Source organism: Chiloscyllium punctatum, chromosome 32 (genome assembly GCF_047496795.1).
Source record: "Chiloscyllium punctatum isolate Juve2018m chromosome 32, sChiPun1.3, whole genome shotgun sequence".
NCBI classification, from domain to species: domain Eukaryota; kingdom Metazoa; phylum Chordata; class Chondrichthyes; order Orectolobiformes; family Hemiscylliidae; genus Chiloscyllium; species Chiloscyllium punctatum.
In genome coordinates this window covers 48,730,356-48,751,571 of record NC_092770.1, presented here as the reverse complement: position 1 = coordinate 48,751,571, position 21,216 = coordinate 48,730,356, and the positions used below count along the sequence as shown (strand labels likewise).

Here is a 21,216-nt window from a genome sequence, read left to right as displayed (position 1 = left end):
GGTTGATGATTTGTGCACCAGGTACTAAATGCTCCTTTATATTATGTGCTGCTTATCCTTGAAAAGAAACAAAATGAAACAGTTAGCTTTACACTGTCAAGAAAGAAAGATCACATCCGGAATGGGCCTTAGCCTGAATGACTATATAGTTCAAGAAATTTGGAGGTAACATGAGAATTCAGTGCAGACTGAAGGAGGCGCTTTTTGCTTTTTTTTTGTTTGAGTCATAGTGCGTAAGATGCTTTAACAGGATTAATTGAAGTCCAGGATCAGGGGCCCAGCACAAAGAGTGACATTACAGGTAAACCGCAAGTTCAATGGTTGGTAATTTGATTATGTACTTTCAGATAGAAGGTGAATAGGGATCATATATTTAGACTGCAAATTAAAAGATCAGAATGAATTTTTTAAAAACTTAAATTAAGAACTAAAGAGATTCGGGCCACATGACATGTTGAAGCTACATGATGTGATAGCTGTTGGACCCTGTTATGGTTTACAGTGATCACATCTGTAGCATGTGTTAGTTGCTTGAGGAACTCCAGCTCAGAATTGACCTGGATTCTGAGGTTTCAGCTCTGCGACATATCTAGGTGTGGGGAGAGTTATCTGGACACTATTTCAGAAAACATTCTTTAGATTAACTACCTCAAATGCAGTTGTTGGTCAGAGACAGGAAGGTGTGACTATCAGTAAGGCTGGTAAAAACAAATGACTGCAGATGCTGAAAACCAGATTCTGGATTAGTGGTGCTGGAAGAGCACAGCAGTTCAGGTTTGCGACTCCTGTTCCCTGTGTGAATCAGAGTGGGGATGTAGAGAGGATCAGCAAACTGACCCTACTACCATGGTATAGGGAGCTGCTCAATGGAGGCGGGGTGGGGGGGGGGGGGGGGGGGGTGGTGGAGAAAAAGAGAAACAGTTGTAATTGGAGATTGCAAAGTCAGAGAAATAGACACTGTTCTCAGAGACCAGGATTGAGAGTCCCAAAGGCAGTATTGCCTGCCTAATGCCTGGCTTCAGAATATCTGAACTTCGAAGGGAGAGGAAAGATCCAATTGTCGTGGTTCATGCTGGCACCAATTGTAGAAGTAGAAAGAGGAAAGAGGCTCTGCTGAGGGAATATGAGCAACTAGGGGTTATATTAAAAGGCAGAACCAAAAAAAGGTAATAAACTTCAGTTATGATCCCAACACTGATCCTGCGGATCAATCCCAGCCTATCCAACCACTTGCTACAAGTCAAACCTTCTATTCTCAACAATATCCTGGTAAATCTTTTCTGAACCCTCCCCAGCTTAATATTATCCTCTTTGTAATAGGGTGACCAAAACTGGACACAGTACAGAGCCTCCATAATAGGCCTCACCATTGTCCTGTAAAATCTCAACATGACATCCCAATTTCTGTACTCGAATTCTGACCAATGAAGGCAAGCGTGCTTCTTGACCAATCGGTCTACATATGGCACACCTAAACCCTAGTTTCTCTGCTGTACAACACTACCCAAGGAGCTACTTTTAATTGTATAAGTCATGCTCTTGTTTATCTTACCAAAATGCAATACTTCGCCTTTATCCTAATCAAACTCCATCTGCCATTCCACAGCACATTGACCCAATCGGTCAAGATCTCTTTGCAATCTTAAATGACCTTCTTCACTGACCAGTATACCGCCAATTTTGATATAATCTGCAAACGTACTAACCATGCCTTCTATATTCTCATCTAAATCATTTACATAAATGACAAGCAAAAGCAGACCCCTGTACTGATCCCTGTGGAACACTGCTGGTAACATGCCTCCAGTCTGAGAAACAACCCTCCAACACCATTCTCTGTCTCCTGCCATTCAGCTAATTTTGTATGCAATCACCAAGCTCCCTCTGAATCCCATGTTATCTAATTTTATTAATTAGTCTATTGTGAAGAATCTTGAGTTGCTTTACTAAGTCTAAATAAACAACGTCTACCATTCTGCCCTGATCAATTGTTTTGGTTACTTCCTCAAAAAACTCATTCAATTTTGTGACATATGATTTCCCTAACACAAAACAATGCTGACTATCCCTAATCATTCCTTGCTTCTCCAAATGCATATAAATTCTATCTTTGACACTCACCTTCAACAACTTACCAGCTACTGAAGTCAAACTCACAGGCCTATAGTTCCCAGGCTCACCTTACATCACTGGTTAAACAAAGGCACAACATTAGCCACTCTCGAATTATTTGATATCTCACCTGTAGTTATAGATAATACACTGTGGGCGGCACGGTGGCACAGTGGTTAGCACTGCTGCCTCACAGCGCCAGAGACCCGGGTTCAATTCCCGCCTCAGGCGACTGACTATGTGGAGTTTGCACATTCTCCCCGTGTCTGCGTGGGTTTCCTCCGGGTGCTCCGGTTTCCTCCCACAGGTCAGGCGAATTGGCCATGCTAAATTGCCCATAGTGTTAGGTAAGGGGTAGATGTAGGGGTATGGGTGGGTTGCGCTTCGGCGGGGCGGTGTGGACTTGTTGGGCCGAAGGGCCTGTTTCCACACTAAGTAATCTAATCAAATATTTCTGCACAGGATCCCACAATCTTCTCCCCAACATTCCACAACATCCTGGAATACATTAGACCAGGTCCCAGAGATTTATCCACCTTTATATTTTCTAAGACCTCAGCATATCATTTTCTGTAATGTGATGCTTTCAAAACATCAGTATTACTTCCCTGTGTTCTCGAGCTTCCATTTCTTTCTCCATAGTAAAATATGTTACAAATATTTGTTTAATATCTCTCCCATGGTCAAACACTTGTAAGTATTTGAACAGACAGCTGACAGCAACTTTTTGTGATCTAATTATCAAGTTTATGCATTACCTTAAAATTATGTTTCTATATATCAGAATTCAATAGAACTTACCATAGGCTAAATGTTTTCTAGCCTCTGTCTCTTCATGAATTTTCTTATCTTTGATTTGGCCATCCAATGCCTGTTTATCAATCTGTTAAAAAAAACGATCAGTACACAATTTAAAAAAACTTAACTTACTTCAGCCTCCTTCTCTATTTCTATGGATCATGTCCACTATGATATCAGGAATATTGTTCAAAGTAAAAAATTAATACTTCATCATATATTCTGAAATTTCTATTCCTAATTTAAACTCCTGGAAATCTTCCTCTTACAGCACTGTTTGTGAATATCGACATCAGCTATTCACTTGCTTAAGGGCAGTAAGGGATGTCAAATAAATATGGTCTCAAGAATGATGCCCATCCCATGCTCCAATAAAAGAAATATCATTTACTAGCAATAAATACGAAAAACAACAAGCTAAATCAGGGGCAAAAGAGGAAGGTTTTGTTATGTGGTCTCTTTTAGTATGAATTATTAATCTTTATGCATTTAAAAAAAATTACAACATGATATCAAGCTGATCAATTTTATATTCCATTAAATGCCTTCTCTACTTTCCGATTTATTGTGTACAAAAATGTCAGATTTAGTAGTTGCATAGGTTACCTTATTCTTGCATTTCATTTAGTTAGAATAGTTGTACATCGATTACGTGGCAACATTCCAAGCAGTTTGAGAAATGGAGGCACGTTTTATTTTACTTTCAAAAAGTAGTTAGCGACTGACAAGATAAGTGGTGCATGTTTTCTTTAAACTGTATACCACTGTTTCCAAGTATACTTAAATCTTGTCATCTTATTTCCAGATATCATTATGAAATTCCAGTCACACACGATTATAAACTCCGGACTAAAATCCGCAGTAAAATTATACTAAATGACATGAAGAGAAACTGCTACATTACATACTTACCCCAATTGTTCTGACTCTGGCATTGAAAATCCTGTTCTGCCTCTGTGATTCCAAGTTTCTTCGTCCCGCTATAATCTCAGCCTCTTTCAAATCAAACTTCTCACCCAGTTTGTGCATCTTCCAGTTTTGTTCTTCTCACAACCATAAAGCTAACACACAGTAGTTTAATTATATATGAAACTTTTTAAAAATCTGAAAGAACAAATAAACCAGTGACAAACTATTGTCTGCAACAGTACGGGTAAAGCGAAGTTGAGCCCTTCCGAGAGGCATTTTCCTGCCCAGAGGAGACGATAAACAAAACAGTTGCTAGGCGACCAGGCAACGGATACGAGATCCTGGAGGGTACCACGAAACCTCTCGAAATATCGCGAGATCCTGGCTTGGCGGCAATTTAGTGTCGTAGGTGTTGTGCGTTCTGCGACGGTTGAAGGAGAGATTTCGGTGTCTTTGGACGGGAACGGGGAGATCATTAATATAAACCACCTCTTAAACATTAGACGTTCGGAATGGGAACTTTACACTTAATTGAAGTGGAAAATTTCAAATCGTGGCGGGGCCGACAGTTGATCGGGCCCTTCATGCGGTTTAACTGCATCATCGGACCAAATGGGTCAGGTTAGAAACACTACCTTTCACGATCTGGGGGGAAAAGCCTTCCACAAAACTAGCTCCTTACCAATGAAGCTGTCGTGCAATGTCGTACCCGCCCGCCCCTCAGAGTGACACATCTGTATTGACATGGAGGTATTTAAGGTCTCACACACACAAGCAAAATTAGAAGAATTAATCCCTTTCCTCAATAGTCATCACCTGTCCGCAAAATGTGTTAGGGAACCAATGGGGGCTAAAGGTGGACAAGTGCTCTGAACCTGATAGTTGGCATCTTGGAATTTTAAGAAATGTAACTGCAGTGAATAGTGAATGCACTGGTAGTACTCTTCCAAGAATTCATAGAAAACTGCCAATGTAACACCCATATTCAAAAAGACAAAATGAGTAACAGTTAGCTTAACATTTGTTGTTGGAAAAATGTTAGTGTTTATTATAAAGGATGTGATAGTTGAGCATTTAGAAATATAATATAGCAGAGTCAGTATGGCTTTCTGAAGATTAAATCATGTCGGATAAATTTATTGCAGTTCTTTGAAGAGGTAACAAGCAAGGTAGATATGGGTGAACCAATGGATGTAATACATTTTGACCTCCAAAAAGATTTGATAAGATGCTGTCCACATGACAACTTAATAAGACAGGCACCCATGGTGTTGTGGGTATAACATGGATGAATACTGTGTCAAGGGACTGCTTTCTCAGAGAAGGAGAGAGAGAGAGACAGATGATGTGTGGTTTAACCTAAGGTGGTCATACCTCTAGTAAGAGAAAGGTTGAGAAGGAGGGTTTTTCAGGGTAACCTCAGTGTGGGAATTGAATCCACACCCTTATCATTGCTGTGCATAACAAACCAGCTGACCAGCCAAATAAGCTAACCGATATGGGTAGTGCATAGTAAACTAATAGAAGATAGAGTACTGGGGTAAATGAGCCATTTTCAGAATGACAGCCTAACTAGTGGAATGCCAACTAGTGGGGGGCCACAACTATTTACAGTGCATATTAATGATTTGGTTGGTGGGAATGAATATACAACATGCAGGTTTGCGGATGACAAAAATAGGTGGGAAGGAAAGTAATGAGGATAAACTGGAATCTACAGAGGGATATTGACAAGTTAAGTCAGTTGGCATAAACTTGGCAGATCCAATATAATGTGAGAAAATAGGTTTTGAAGGAAGGATATAAGAGCAGATTTTTTTTTTAAATGGAGAAAGACTGCAGGAAACTGCAGCATAAAGTGATTTTGGAGGCTCTGCATGAATTACAAAAAAAAAACTAGCATCTAAATTCAGCTGTTAAATGAAAACCACATGAAATATTGGGCTTTATTTCAAAGGAAATCGAGTATAAAAATAGGGCAATTTTAATCAAACAATATAAGGCACTAATAAGATCACAGCTGGAATACAATGAACTGTTTGGTCCCCTTACCTATGGAATGATACATTAGCCTTGCTATTTCTTCCTTGATCATAGATTCAAGCATTTTTCCCACTACAGAAGTTAGGCTAACCAGCATCTTTTGTCTACTTGCTTTTTTAATCAGTTGCATCACATTTGCTGTTTTCCAGTCATCTGGAACTGCCCAGAGTCTAGCAAATTTTGGAAAATTACAACGAGCGCAATTGCTATTTCTCTTGCCATCTCTTTTTGTACCCTGGGGTGCAATCCATCAGGGCTAGGAGACTTGTCCACCTTTAGCTCCATTAGCTTGTCCAACACTGATTTTTCGTGATACTGATCATTTCTAGGTCCTCACCAACCTTAGTTTCCTTATCATTAATTGCTGGCATGTTACTCGTGTTCACCACTGTGAAGACCAATATAGAATATTTGTTCAATGCTTTGTCTATTTCCTCATTTCTCATTATTAGAACCCTTTTCATCCTCTAAAGGACCAATGTTTACCTTTGCCATTCTTTTTAATTTTGCATATTTGTAGAAATGTTTGCTATCTGTCTTTATATTCTGAGTTAGCTTACTCTCATAAGCTATCTTACTTTTCATTTTGCTCTTTTGCAACTTTCTATTTGACCTTTAAAGATTTCCCAATCTTCTAGTTTCTCACTGGTCTTTGCCACTTTGTATGCCTTATCTTTCAGTTTGTTGGCCTCTCTTATTTCCTTAGACATCCATAGTTGATTACCTGTTTTCCTACAATCTTTCTTTTTTGCTGTTATATATTTTTATTGAGCACTTTGAAAAATTGCTTTGAAAGCCTTCCACTTTTCCTCAGTCTACATTAGCCAACTCCTCTCTCATCCTACTGTAGTTTCCTTTGTTCAAACACAGACCCCTGATTTTATCTTCTCACTTTCAAACTGTGTTCTAAATTCACCCATACTGTGATTGCTCCTTCCAAGAGAATCCCTAACTTTGAAATGATTAACTATTCCTGTCTCATTACTGGATTTAGGATAGCTTGCTCCCTCGTCAGTTCCATTACATACTGTTCACAACTATCATGGATTCGTTCAATGAATCCCTACTCAAGGCTGCCTTGGCTGACCTGGTTTTATTAATCAGCATGTAGATTAAAATCCCCCATGATAATTGCCGTACCGTTTTTACAGGCATGAATTTAGTTCTTTGTTTATTGCCCATCCCAATGTGATGTTGTTATTTGGTGGCCTATAAATATGCCTATCAGTGACATTTTCTTCTCAGAATTTCTAATTTCCACCCAAATGAATTCAGCCTTATTCCGCATAGAATTTACATAATCTCACTACTGCCCCGATATCTTCCTTAAATATCAGAGCTACGTCAACTCCCTTACATTTCTGTTTGTCCTTCCGAATAATCTGGTACCTCTGGATGTTTAATTCCCAGTCATAACCATCCTGCAACCATGTCTCCATACTTGCCACTAATCATACTCATTTGCAATGATTTGTGCTGATAAATCATCTACCTTGTTTTGAATGCAACAAGCATTCAGGAAAAGTGCCTTTATGCTAGTTTTTGTACCTTGTATTTGAATTCTGTCTTCTCCATTAATAATGTCTCCTGAGTTTTCTCTCTTTTTAATTTCTTTAATAAGCTTCGATGGTGTTAATCCCTCCTGCACACGTTAACCTGCTGCTTTCTTTTTGATTTATCATTATACTTCCTGTCATTTTCCCCTTCCCTTCCCCAGTTCACTAGTGTAAAGTCGTAGTGGCCACCCTATTTATACTTTTTGCTAGAACACTGGTTCAATTGGAGACTGTCCAAATGTTACAGCTCCCTCCTGTTCCAAAACGGATGCCAGTGTCCATGAAATTAAACTCCTCTTTCCCATACCATCCCTTCAGCCACATGTTTACTTCCCTAACTTTCTTATCCCAGTGCCGATTTGCACATGGCTCGGGTAGTAATCCGGAGATTATAAAACTTGAGGACTTGTTCCTTAATTTTGTTCCTAGTGATTGATAATTCCCAAACAGATCCTCCTTCCAAGCCTTGCCGATGATGTTTGTCCCAGCGTGGACCACAACAACTGGATCCTCACATTCCCGCTCCAATATTCTTTCGAGTTGATCAGAGATGTCCCTCATCCTGATACCAGGCAGGCAACACACCATGCGGGACTCTCAATCCTACTTACAAAGGATGTTATCACTCATTCTAATTATAGAGTCCTCTACAACTACTACTTGTCATTTTGCTCCGCCCTCTTGAATGGCCACTTGCACCATGGCATAGTGGTCAGCTGGCTGATCCTCCCTACAGCTGTTTCCCTCATCCTCACAGGGAGCAAGTACCTCGTACCTGTTGGACAAGATCAAGAGCTGAGGTTCTTCCATTTCTGAATTCTACCTCACTTGCAATCACACTCTGTTGTTCCTGATCATGGGCTGAATTTGAATTACTTAATCTACCAAGTGTGACCGCCCCTGAAACAAAGCATCCAGGTACTTCTCCCCTTCCCAGATGTGCTGCAGTGTTTGAAGCTCAGAAATCCAGTTCATCAATTCTGAGCTGAAGTTCCTCGAGCAACCGACACTTGCTGCAGATTTGACCACTGCAGCTTGCAATAGGATCGTACAGCTACAGCATGTCACCTGCCCAGCCATATTACTTTATTAATTTATATAAATTTATTAATGGGTTAATTAATTTGATTAATACTTCTTTGCTGTGTTCTTTTTCAAATTTAGTGTGGATTTCCTACTGGCCGATCAGGTCACAACTTCCCTGTGAGATCACTTCAGTTTTATTTTTCACAGCTGCAATGTGACCTAAGCTCAATAAGTTTTATACTCACTCTGTGCTGCTGCTCTGCCCTCCGACTGCTTCCTGCAGACTAGGCTGCGATCCCTGAGCCCGGTGAATTTTATACTCAGTCTATGCTGCTGCTCAGTCCTGCTTCCTGCAGACTAGGCTGTAATCCCCAAGTTCAGTTAGTTTTGTAGTTGTTCTGTACTGCTGCTCCGCCCTCTGACTGCTTCCTAAGGCATAATCTTAGACCAAGGAGTTGCCTATTTAAGACAGATGAGGAAGAATTGTTTTTTTCTGAGGCTGGTGAACCTGTAGAATTCTTTACAACTGAGGGCTGCCGATGCTCGGTCATAAAAAATGTGAATATCTGTAAATATACTTAATCGCGAAGGAAGTCAAGGGTTAAGGGATAAAGAAGGAACATGGAGTTAAAGATTATTCGATCGGCCATGATCTTGATGGATTTAACTTTGTGGACTGAAAGTTGTACTTCTGCTTCTACTATATCTCTGGTCTTAGATTTAAAGCCACACACAAAAGGAAAGCTTTAATTTTCTTGACACCTCAGTAGTTAAATTGGCACAAGGCAACAGGTGTAAGTTAGCATTAAAAAGTTTTTAAATAACTGACGCATGCTTTGATACTCAAAAAGTCATCTTCCTGAGGTCCCAGCTGATGTGTTTCCATCACATATACACAAAGCTACAAGATTGTAATTGGGCAGGTACTATTATTTTTCCTGTATCTAGGAGAAAGTGAGGACTGCAGACACTGGAGAGTCAGAGTCGAAAAATGTGGCGCTGGAAAAAACATAACAAGTCAGGCAGCATTCGAGGAGCAGGAGAGTCGATGTTTCGGGCATAAGCCTTTCATCAGGAATGTGGAGGGGGAAGGTGGCTGAGAGACATAGTAGGGGTGGGGAAGGTAGGTGGGATGGCGATAGGTGGACGCAGGTGGGGGAGAAGATTGTCGTGGGGAGGCTGGCGCTCGGTCTCACCGATGTAGAGGAAACCACATCGAGAGCAATGGATGTAATAAATGGAGTGGGAAGATGTGCAAGAAAATCTCTTCCAGATTTGAAATGGTCCTTTAGGGTCTTCATCTCAGATGAGGGCACAGGTTTTGGACTGTGTGCGGTGGCAGGGAAAGGTGCCTGGCGTAGAGGGTGGTTAGGTGGGGAGTGTGGACCTAACAGAGTTGCAGTGGGAATGTTCTCTGTGGAACACAGATGGGGTGGGAAGTGAAATATCGTTTTGGTAGTGGGGTCTGATTGTAGGTAATGAAAATGATAGAGGATAAAGTGCAGTTTCGAGATTCAAAGGGTGGAACTTTTTTTTTAAAGTTAGATTACTTACAGTGTGGAAACAGGCCCTTCGACCCAACAAGTCCACACCGACCCTTTGAAGAGTAACCCACCCAGACCCATTTCCTTCTGAATGACGCACCTAACACTATGGGCAATTTAGCATGGCCAATTCACCTAACCTGCACATCTTTGGACACCCGGAGGAAACCCACGCAGACACTGGGAGAATGTGCAAACTTCACACAGACAGTCATCCGAGGCTGGAATTGAACCTGGAACCCTGGTGCTGTGAGGCAGCAGTGCTAACCACTGAGACACCGTGCCGCCCCACTGTGTTGCAGTTGGAAGTTTTCGGTTCGAAGGCACCCCACCCTCCCCACCAACCTATCACTATCACCTCACATCTCACACATCGGTACCCATGAGGATGGCCTCAACCGGGACCCTGGGTTCATGTCACACTATAGGTGATTCCATTGCACTATACACGCACAGACAGATGCGTGCACATGCATGCAGTCTTACATGCGCACGCATGCATATAGACACACTCACGCAGACCCTCTCTCATACGCTCACAAATACACTCCTACACTCAGCATCTCACAGACTTATACCCCTTTGCACTCACACACACCTCTCACAGACACCAATAACGCCCATCCCCCCCCCCCCACCCACAAACACTCATACATACACATATAAATTTGTGGGGTGAATCTGTACTTGCAGAATTACATTTTACTTTGCTCAAAAACTGCATGAATCCACGTAAGATTCTGTAAATAAATTTTTTAGATTAGATTCAGTCTAACCATTTTGGCATTGACAATCTCACACAGGGAAGCTCACATCTTCAATACGTTATGTGGGCCAACATGACATCAGTTGTTAAAGTTCACTTGAGTTCACTTTTAAAAACGTTTTGTGATTTACATATGAAAGAACTTAAACAAACATGGTCATTCTAACAGATGAGAGACTTAACAAACAATCCATGTCTTTTTCAATATATAATTTCAATTACATCAAACTGCAAACTTTTGCTGTAAATTCTGTGTCTTACAATCTTATACTCCACAATCACCAGATGAAGGAGCAGTGCTTTGAAAGCTAGTGCTTCCAGTTAAAATTGTTGGACTATAACCTGGTGTATGATTTTTAACTTTGTACACCCCAGTCCAACACTGGCATCTCCAAATCATGACGACCTCACACCTGCATTCACCTAACACCATTCCACCTACCTTCCCCCACCCAGTCCTGTCCTCACCCCTCTATTTATCTCTTAGCCCCTTCCCCATCCACATTCCCAATGAAGGGCCTACGCCCGAAATGTCAACTGTCCTGCTCCTTGGATGCCGCCTGACCTGCTGTGCTTTTACCAGTGCCACACTTTTTTGACAAGTTTTACTGTATGTCAGATCTTGAACTTCCATTTAAGTTTAATAATTGATATATAATTAATATTGATCTAACCTTAATTTCCATTGTAGATGAAATCTCCAAACAGTTACAGCCCTTTGTGTTTCCCTGATTTCATGCCTCAAAGACCTGTTCCTAATTTTTAGTTCATTGTTCCCTAGTGCTAGACTCCCTTAAATTAGTTGATAATTTACCTTCATCACAGTCGCAACTGTATTTAGAAAGTATTTAATTGAATGTAAAGTCTCAAGCCTGTTTTTTTTTGGCTTCCGGAGATTCCCTTTCCCTGCCCGGGTTACCTCGCTCACTGCTGCTATTTGCCTGCTAGTGCTTGCTACTGCTGCAATCACTGGCCGCTTCTCTCGTGTTTGCTGCTAATAGACTGCTAATAAACATTGTCCACCCTTGTTTGAATTTTCCAGGGCCTTTGGGGGCAAATTTGCCTCTGCCCTTGTATATTTCGAATGAGCATTACTTTGTGTTTCTGGACTCCTTTTCAAAATTCAGTTTCTCCTATACCTCATTGTTGCAGTAACAACTTTCCCTCAAAAGATTTGCATGTAATTATATACGAGATACAAAGTAGAAAAAATGCCATTCAATCAATCATCAATGTTTATTCTCCACTCAAACCTCCTTCCACCTCCTCTCAAACTACCATCCTAACTCTCTGTTCCCTACTTTTTCAAGTGGTTGTCAGTTTCTCATTACATTTTTCCAAACTTAATTAACCACTTCCCATGGTAGTTAGTTCCATAATCGCATCACTCTTTGAGAAGAAAAGTTTCTTCTGCATTTGTCATTAAAATTCTTGGTGAATGTCTTGTATAATGTACCTTTCCACACAAAAGGACACATTCATTTTCTTTCTACTCTGAACATGTTTCATAAATTTACAAATCTAAGTTTTTCCTCAGCTTTTATTTTGCTGGAGAAAGGAATTCCAGCTTGTCTATCCTTCGATATGTTTACAAACACATATTTCTGGTTTCATTGCTGTAAATATTCACTAGATCCTCTCCAATGCTTCTGACTCCAAGTCCCTGTTTTGCATGCTTCTCCATATAGGGCAACCTTGACTATCTGAACGACACTGGTGGGAGTATTTTGTTCAGATAACTGATCATTTGGATAAGTGATCATCATTTCCCCCCCCCCCCCCCCCCCCCCCCCCCCCCCCCCATAATTCTACATTTTCCATGGCTAATCCACTGAACCTGCACTCCTGGACACTGCCGGCAATTTGGCATAGCTAATCCACCTAACCTGCACATCTTTGAACAGCCATTTTCATCAATGTCCGTCCTGCATTCTGCTTATCCGTAACTATACTTCTGGCAAGCTTTGTATTATTCACTAACGTCAAAATTATGCAAACCTATATCCGCTGATGGATTATTTACACATAAAAAGAAAACAAATGGTCCTGATACCTGGGGGAACCGTTGCATACTTTATAGTTAGCAAAAATATCTTTTCACAAATGCTTGTGAATTGTGAACTCAATTTATAACTGTCCCTTTAAGGACAATACACTACTTACTTACTAAGTCTGATATGTTAGTACTTTATGAGATGCTTTCTGAGAATCTGTGTAGGTAACTACTTACTGCACTAGCTTCATCAACTCTGTCAGTAAATGCAACCTGTTGATGTGTTAGCTTTCAAGTTTCAGCTGGCAACACCCTTGACTTCACACTTCTGAGACTGTCAGTCATGTGGAGTGTTTGAAGCAAGTAAGGATCGCTTTACTCTGTCTGTGCTAAAATAAATCTTTTTAGAAGAAATAGGTCTCACAGTTAGCACATGACACTTTCCTAGGTTGTATCTAAAGTTCTAACAGTTGTCTTAATTTCAATCTTAAGGTAACAAGCCACTAAATCACACCGCATTGATGTACTTCTCCCTATCTTTATAATAATCTAAGTTAGCTCCAGTCCAGGCAGTAGACATTATAGCAAAAGCTGCCCGTGTATGTGCAGTACTGGCAAGTATAACTTCACAACAGACATATGTGTCAGAGCTACACAAAGCTTATTTCATAATCATAGTAATTCATTGTAGAGCCTTGTGATTTAATATGATTTGTTGATATTCTTTAGTTATCACTTGTTTTACTCAACTATAAAATGGAGTCACAAACATAAAATTGAATCTTTAATAAAATCTCTTCTCCTAGGGCCCCTAATGATTTAGAACATTGCAAGATTGTGAAAAGCTACATCAATTGAAATTCTTTCTGGCAATATGAGCAAACATTTAATATTTGTGTTTCTTGTAAATTGGATAAAGTAACTGTTGACTTGGTTGCTTTCATTAGTGTTTACAATTACAGATTTTGAAATAGTGTTAAGTATGTATAACCTTTGGAAATATTGATCTTATGTTGTAATACATTGTAATAACTGACTTTTTACTGCGAATATTTCTATAATTTCCAGTACACCTTTTTTTTGCTTTCACTAACAGGTAAATCCAATGTAATGGATGCAATTAGTTTTGTGATGGGTGAGAGAACTGCCAACCTCAGAGTGAAGAACATCAGGGATCTGATTCATGGTGCTCATATAGGGCGTCCTGTGTCATCTACTGCAAGGGTCACTATGCTGTACCAAAGAGAAAATGAAGAGGAGCTGTCATTTACTAGAGTCATTATTGGTAATTTAGGGAGGGTTAAAGGGCTGCAATTCTAGTTTTTGATGTGACTTAATTGTATTTTAGTCTGTCTTTTAGTTGACAGTTGTATTTCTATAACTGGAACCAATGCTGTAATTAAAATATTTGAATTCAACTTATTTAGGAAAGATAACCCAAGTTCATCAATAACAATTAATTGTTAATAGGTCTCCTTGTTGTTATCTTTGACATGTAAATGTATTTTGGGAAGAAAACCAATTACAAGCCAAAAAGTCCCATCAAAAACAGGCTCAAAATGCATGAGGGTGGTAGTGGAAAGAGTCCCCAAAATCATCTGCAATAAGGTAAATATTGGAGTAACAAATTAAAGACTCTGACCCAGGGTTTCATATTCTGTTACATTATGGCTCCTTGGAATATATTATAGTGCCTCTGCTTCTTGTCTGAACAATTGAAGGTCCAGGGAGCAGGAAAACAACATACAGTATAATATGAGGAGCACTGGGAAATGAAATCTGAGGTTGTGAGGAGCTGTTTCTCCAATCACAGAATTTGTCTCTCCCATGCTGCAGCATCAGCTCCTCAATGACAGATTCTCTTCTGCTTTTAAAACAAAATCAATGATTGAAGAACAACAAAAATGAAAAGTGGAGATCCTGTCATTAGATGGGCTCAGACAACTATCCTGAACAATGACCCATTTGACTGAAACTGTCAACATTCTCTGGGGCGGATCCTGGCAGAGAAAGCAAAGAATTAACAAATCGATGAGTTGACCACAAATACAGGTCAGGAGCAGGCCCAGAGGAGCTGCCTGTATGAGGAACAGCAGCCAGTGGAGAGAAGATCTGTCACATTTTAATTTACTGTGATGGTGATGGGAACTGCAAGCAATGAAAATTGATGCAACTTTCTCATGGTTGACAGTACTTTGTCTACTTTTACTGAAGCTTGATGTATATAATCTGTCAAGATCATGTTCTGTTGTTAGTATGGATTCATCTTGTGTTGCATTTATTAACTGCAGTGGCACAGTAGCTCAGGGGTTAGCACTCCTGCCTCACAGCACTAGGGACCTGGGTTCGATTCTACCCTCAGCTGACTGTCTGTGTGGAGTTGCATATTCTCCCCATGTCAGTGTGGGTTTCCTCTGAGCCCTCCAGTTTTCTCCCACAGCCCAAAGATGTGCAGGTTACGTGGATTGGCCATGCTGAATTGCCCCTTAGGTGGGTTATCCGTGGGAAATGCAGGGTTACGTGGATAGGTCTGTGTGGAATGCTCTTTGGAATGTCAGAGTGGACCAAATGGCCTTTTGCCGCACTGCAGAGATTCTATGAACTGCATGGAAATCATAAATGTTTTTGTGCTCTGTTATCTACATAGGTTAGGAAACCCTAAAAACAACAACGTAAACACAAGATGATGTTGCTGCATGACTTACTCTTACAATGGAATTAATTAGAATGAGAAAAAGACCTAAAAATCAAGAATCAACGCATGAGATAATCTCAAAAATGCTTGAAAAACATTTATCTTCAACCCCTGCTAAGATAGGTTTTCGTACTTGTAAATTTCTGCTATTCTGTCAATTAATGGGATATGCTGGGCTATGAGGTTGCAGATTGTGTTGGAGTATGATTCTGCTGTTGTTGAAGGCCCACAGTACCTCATAGGTGTCCACTCTTGAGCTGTAAGATCTGACCCCTGTTTGACTTGCCTACTTCATTTGTGAAAATCTGTCTAGCATTTTGGCCTCCACGGAATTCCTTATCAGCTAAGGATACATTTGTTTGGTAAAGTTTTTGTGATTCCAGGAGACTAAACTGAATATTGGAACTTTTACAAGAGGGAAAGCTAAAATGTAATATAAAGTGACTTCATGACAAATTAACCCTTAAATCCTTAAATTACAACAGGATGAAATATTTTTATTTCTGTTGATTAGTCTTTGTGCCTGCATTCTCAGCTAGTATAGCAGTGGCATAAGCATCCCTGTGTTGTGAAGAAGATAAATTATCCTGAGTTCCTGCTTTTGGTTATTATTATATTGTGTCAGCAATGCTTATAGATATTAGGCGGAAGTCCAGAGTCAGGTTCAGATACAATACTCCCATACTAAAATCATTCAGCATGGATTTACCATGGATTTACCGTGCTTTCACAAAGACTAAAGAATCATACAACCATTTTGGAAATATGTGCCAACATCAGAGTTGCTGCTTTCCAAAGAGGTATGAAGGAAGCAAATGTCTTTTAGGTGTCTTTTTGTATGGCAGGCAGATAAGCAAAATGTATTTACAAAAATAATTGGATGGCTCAACTTTCTTTCCTTTGTCTTTGTCAGAGAACTCTTCAGAGTTTCGTTTAAACAATCAAATTATTAGTCGTGTGGAATATACAAAGGCACTTGAGAAAATTGGCATTTTACTGAAAGGCAGAAATTGTCTGGTGTTTCAGGTAATGTGGAAAAGAGTCTTTTATTTCATTTTTATGTTAATTGTTAACAGATAATTAGGGAAACAGTAGGCCCACTAAAAGAGGGAGGTTACGTGTGGAGCCAGAGGAAATGGGTGAGATCCTTATGAGTACTTTACATTGGTATTCATATGAGAGGTGTTGAGGTTAAGGAAAGGTATGTGAACACTCTGAGGCAGGCCAACATAATGAAGTGTTGGGTGTCTTGGAATGCATTCACGTACACATGTCCCCAGAACCAGATGGGATCTATCATAGGATACCGTGGGAGGCAAGGGAGGAAATAGCTGGGGCCTTAACAGATAACTTTGCATCCTCTTTGGCTTTAGATGAGGTTCCAGAGGATTTGAGAATGGCCAGTGTAGTTCCTTTATTTAAAAAGGGAAATAGATAATCCAGGTAATCACAGGCCAATGAGCCTGACTTCAGTGTTCGGGAAGATGTTGGAGAAATACTGAGAGGCAGGACTTACTCACGTTTGGAAACAAATGAAATTGTTATTGATGGGCAGCTTGGGTTTATGCAGGGAAAGTCACGTCTCAACAACTTGGTTGAGATTTTTGAAAAGGTGACTAGAATGATCGAAGAGGGAAGGGCAGTGGATGTTGTCCACAAGGATTTTAACAAGGCCTTTGATAAGGTACCTCACAGCAAGCTAGTACGACATGGGGTCCGGAGTATGCTCGCTAGATGGTACAGGACTGCTTGGCTATAGAAGAGTGGTGGAAGAGTGCTTTTTGGAATTGGAGATCAGTAACTAATGGGGTTCAGTGCTGGGACATTTGTTGCTTGCTATATATAGCCTGGAGGAAAATATAGATGATCTGATTGGTAAGTTTGGAGATGAGACCAAAGTTGGTGGAGTTGTAAACAGTGAAGAGGATTATCTAGTATACAGCAGGATGTAGATAGATTGCAGATTTGAGCAGAGAATTGGTAGATTGAGTTTAATCCAGACAAATGTGAGTTGAGACATTTTGGAAGATCAAATTCAGTTGTGAATTATGTAATAAGTGGAGGAACCCTTAGGAGCATTGACATACGGAGGGATCTTGGCGTACAGATTCACAGATTCCTGAAAGTGGCAACACAGGCGGATAAAGTCAAAAACGCATACAGAATATGTATTGGCAAGTTATGTTACTGCTGTATAAACTTTCGTTAGGCTACATTTAGAATATTGCATGCGGTTTTGATCGCCACACTACCAAAAGGACGTGAATGCTTTGGAGAAGGTGCAGAGAAAGTTTACTAGCATGTTGCCTCATCTGAATGGTCTTAAGTATGAGGAGAGGTTGGATAAACATGGATTGTTTTCATTGTAAGAGGAGAAAGTGAGGACTGCAGATGCTGGAGATCAGAGCTGAAAATGTGTTGCTGGAAAAGCGCAGCAGGTCAGGCAGCATCCAAGGAACAGGAGAATCGACGTTTCGGGCATCAGCCCTTCTTCAGGATTCCAAGATTCCAGAAGAAGGGCTGATGCCCGAAACATCAATTCTCCTGTTCCTTGGATGCTGCCTGACCTGCTGCGCTTTTCCAGCAAAACATTTTCAGCTGTTTTCATTGTAAAGACAGAAGCTGAGGGGTGACCTGATAGAGGTGTACAGAGTTATGAGAGACGTAGAACGGATAATCGTAGGCTATTTTTTTGCAGGGTGGAAAGGTTAACTACAAGAAAGCACAACTTCAAGAGGGGGAAAGTTTAGAGAAGTGTGGGAAAGGGTGTTCACAGAAGAGGTCGTGGGTACCAGGAACACACTGCCAGTGGAGGTGGTGGAAGCAGGCATGTTAGCACCATTCAAGGCGTATCTTGATCAACACATGAATGGGAGGCGAACAGAGGGATAGAAACCATTTATGGGCAATAAGTAGCAAATCTAAATATGGATTAGGAATCGGCGCAGGCTTGGTGGGCTGAAGGGTTCTGAATTGTTCTTTGTTATATATGTTTATATTGACATAATTAATGATCACTAGAGGCTGGATCATTCTTGGTCTTTAAACAGAGGTGAGAGCCCATCTTTAGGATGAAAAATTATTAAAGTATCAGCTAAGATTTCTGTAATTTCAGTTCATAGTGAGGCATTTTTAATTCTTGTATTGTCTTAAAAAAACTGAGAAAAATATTTCTGTTGTGCCATTCCTGCAAGACAAATAATCTTTATAAGATTAAACATCTTGAGTTACTTACTTAGTTACAGTACTATATCTATAAATGAATAAGTTTTGAATGAATTAAAATCTTGCCCAGTGTCTGAGACAAAGGTAGAGAATTCAGTACAAGATGGTGAATGGAATTCTTTGAGATATTTGGAATTTTTTTGTGATCTAGAATATGTTTAGAGGAATCAAACAGAACAGAGGAAAGGATGTGGCACAAATTGACTTGATACTTGGTTTTAGGTATGAATGGCGCTGCTGCTGGCATGCTGTCCTTCACCCTTGAACCAGGGTTGATTCCTGACTTGATGGTTTACAGATTGTGGTTGACTATAGTTCTGATGCTTCTGATGGCTGACTGTACCTCATGGATGCCCAGTTTTTGCGTAGTTAGATCTGTTTGAAGTATGTCCCATTTAGCTAGTCATGGCAAACAGTACAATGGAGCACATCCTCGTGGTGAAATCAGGACTTCACCTACGCAATGACAATGCCTTGATTACCAGTGCTCCAGTACTGTCACGATCCATTTGCTACAGATTGACCAGGACTGGGTCAAGTAGTTCTTTGCTTCTTGGTTCCATCAACGTCTGCCTGCCATAATCTTAGTCTAGCAGCTGAAGGACTTTAGAATTCAGCCAGCTTGGTTTTATTTCTGCTGCGTAAGTCAATGCTGAAAGGACCATCCAGCAGCTCAGTAGTGGTGCAACTGAGTAACCCTTTGTGCTGGTTATTGAAGCTCCTCCATTCAGATGCATTCTGTGGCTTTGCCACCTTCAGTGTTTCACTACCCTCATGGAGGAGTATTAATTTATCAGCTGAGGCAAAGCAGTTCTTAGTCACCAGCAGGTGGTTTCCTTGTTTGATCTGAAATCATGAGATTTCAAGGGATCTGGAATCAATCATGAGAACTCCCAAATCAACTTCCTTCCAACTATTTACCACTGTGCCATCAACTCCGGTTGAACTGCCCTATCAGTGAAATAGAACAGACATGGTGATTGGTGGTGCCTTGGACTTTGAATGTAAGTCATACTCAGAGATCTGTGTCCCAGGGATGTTATTTCACTCAGTTCACTGGACTCTAAATGTTAGCTCTGCTTTCTCTTAACAAGATGCTGTCAGGATTTTTTCTTGTTGAGGGTATCAATTTATAATTGTCACAAGAGTGATGAAAGGTTGGAAACATTTCTTCATGTAATAGGTTATTGCTGCATTAAATATTTTGTCACAGCAAGCATTTGGTCACATATTTGGATACCATTAAATTTGGGTAAATATTTGAAATAGAAAAAGATACACTGCTGTGTGAAGGAAGTAATTGTGTAATTAGTTTGGAGTTATTCTAACAAAGAGTTGACAGAGATAAAACAGAACAAATAGTAGGCTTCTGTCATGTAGAGCAGAAAGAATGTTAAGCCTTGCTGTATTCAGGTGGAAGTTGTGGCTTCGTATTCCTGAGTTTATAGGGAGTATATAAATGATACAGTGAGTTCAAACCAAATCTAGATGGTAGCTGTAGTGAGATTTCAATGTTGATGTTGGGAAGAAAAACAACAATAAAATATTTTACCGGAGCAACAATTGAAGCATTTGTTTCAGTAGTGTTTTTATGGATATTTATGTTACATATTGATTATCCTCAGTCCAGTTTTAGCACACAACTTTTATATTGTAGGGCACTGTGGAGAATATCGCAATGAAGAAACCTAAAGAGAGAACGCAACTGTTTGAACAAGTTAGCAACTCGGGGGAACTGTCTAATGAATATGACAAGAAGAAGAAAGAAATGATGAATGCAGAAGAAGAGGCTCAGTTCAACTATAACAAAAAGAAAAATATAGCTGTTGAGCGTAAACATGCAAAGCATGAGAAGGAAGAGGTATTTAAAGTTAAATTGACTTTTGATTCTTTTCCATAATCAACAGCTGCTGCAGAAATAGAAGTAGTATTTCAGGTGTTTCAGAAGTTAATGCACTTGCAAAGCAGGATATTAATCAAGAAGATCCAGATTCAGTTCAAAAATCTTAGTTAATTGTTTTTACCCAGGATGATAGTAGGTTTACCATGGTTGACTGAGCTTCTTCTGTAAGTGAGGTGAAGATAGCTGAAAAGTACACTGCTATGAGAACAGGAGACAACTTACAGCATGCACAATTAGCTATCAACAATTGTAATAGCCATGATGTGGAGGTACCGCTGTTGACTGGGGTGGACAAATTCAGAAGTCACAAATTCAGAAGTTATAGCGCAACAGGTTTATTTGAAATCACAAGCTTTTGGTGCACCGCTCCTTCATTAAGTGAAGTCAACTGACGAAGGAGCAGCAGTCTGAAAGCCTGTGATTTCAAATAAAGCTATTGGACTGTGGAAGTGTCACTCGACCCACAGCATTAACTATGATTTCTCTCCACAGATGCTTCCAGACCTGCTGAGCTTTTCCAGCAATTTCTGTTTTTGTTTCTGTTGGACCATTACCTGGTGTCGTATGACTTCTCAAATTTTATAATATCTGCGATAATCAGAGGGCACTCCAAAATACCCCACAGCCAATTAAATTTTATTATAAT

At 40.1% G+C, this 21,216-nt stretch overlaps 2 protein-coding genes across 3 annotated transcripts in view; one reads left to right on the top strand and one right to left on the bottom strand.

Annotated features, from left to right (window-relative positions):
- ribc2 (RIB43A domain with coiled-coils 2) overlaps positions 1-4,119 on the bottom strand; it is a 55,324-nt gene extending 51,205 nt beyond the window's left edge. For both annotated transcript variants that reach the window (XM_072552307.1, XM_072552308.1), the window contains exons 1-2: positions 3,823-4,119; positions 2,914-2,995 (exon numbers count right to left, since the gene is read on the bottom strand). In XM_072552307.1, the coding sequence (XP_072408408.1) occupies positions 2,914-2,995; positions 3,823-3,939 (199 nt within the window). In that variant the 5' untranslated portion in view covers positions 3,940-4,119. The remainder of the gene's footprint in view (positions 1-2,913; positions 2,996-3,822) is intronic.
- An 86-nt stretch (positions 4,120-4,205) lies between these two features.
- LOC140458148 (structural maintenance of chromosomes protein 1B-like) overlaps positions 4,206-21,216 on the top strand; it is a 146,280-nt gene continuing 129,269 nt past the window's right edge. The window contains exons 1-4 of the mRNA XM_072552306.1: positions 4,206-4,440; positions 13,844-14,032; positions 16,356-16,468; positions 20,325-20,528. Of these exons, the coding sequence (XP_072408407.1) occupies positions 4,332-4,440; positions 13,844-14,032; positions 16,356-16,468; positions 20,325-20,528 (615 nt within the window). The 5' untranslated portion in view covers positions 4,206-4,331. The remainder of the gene's footprint in view (positions 4,441-13,843; positions 14,033-16,355; positions 16,469-20,324; positions 20,529-21,216) is intronic.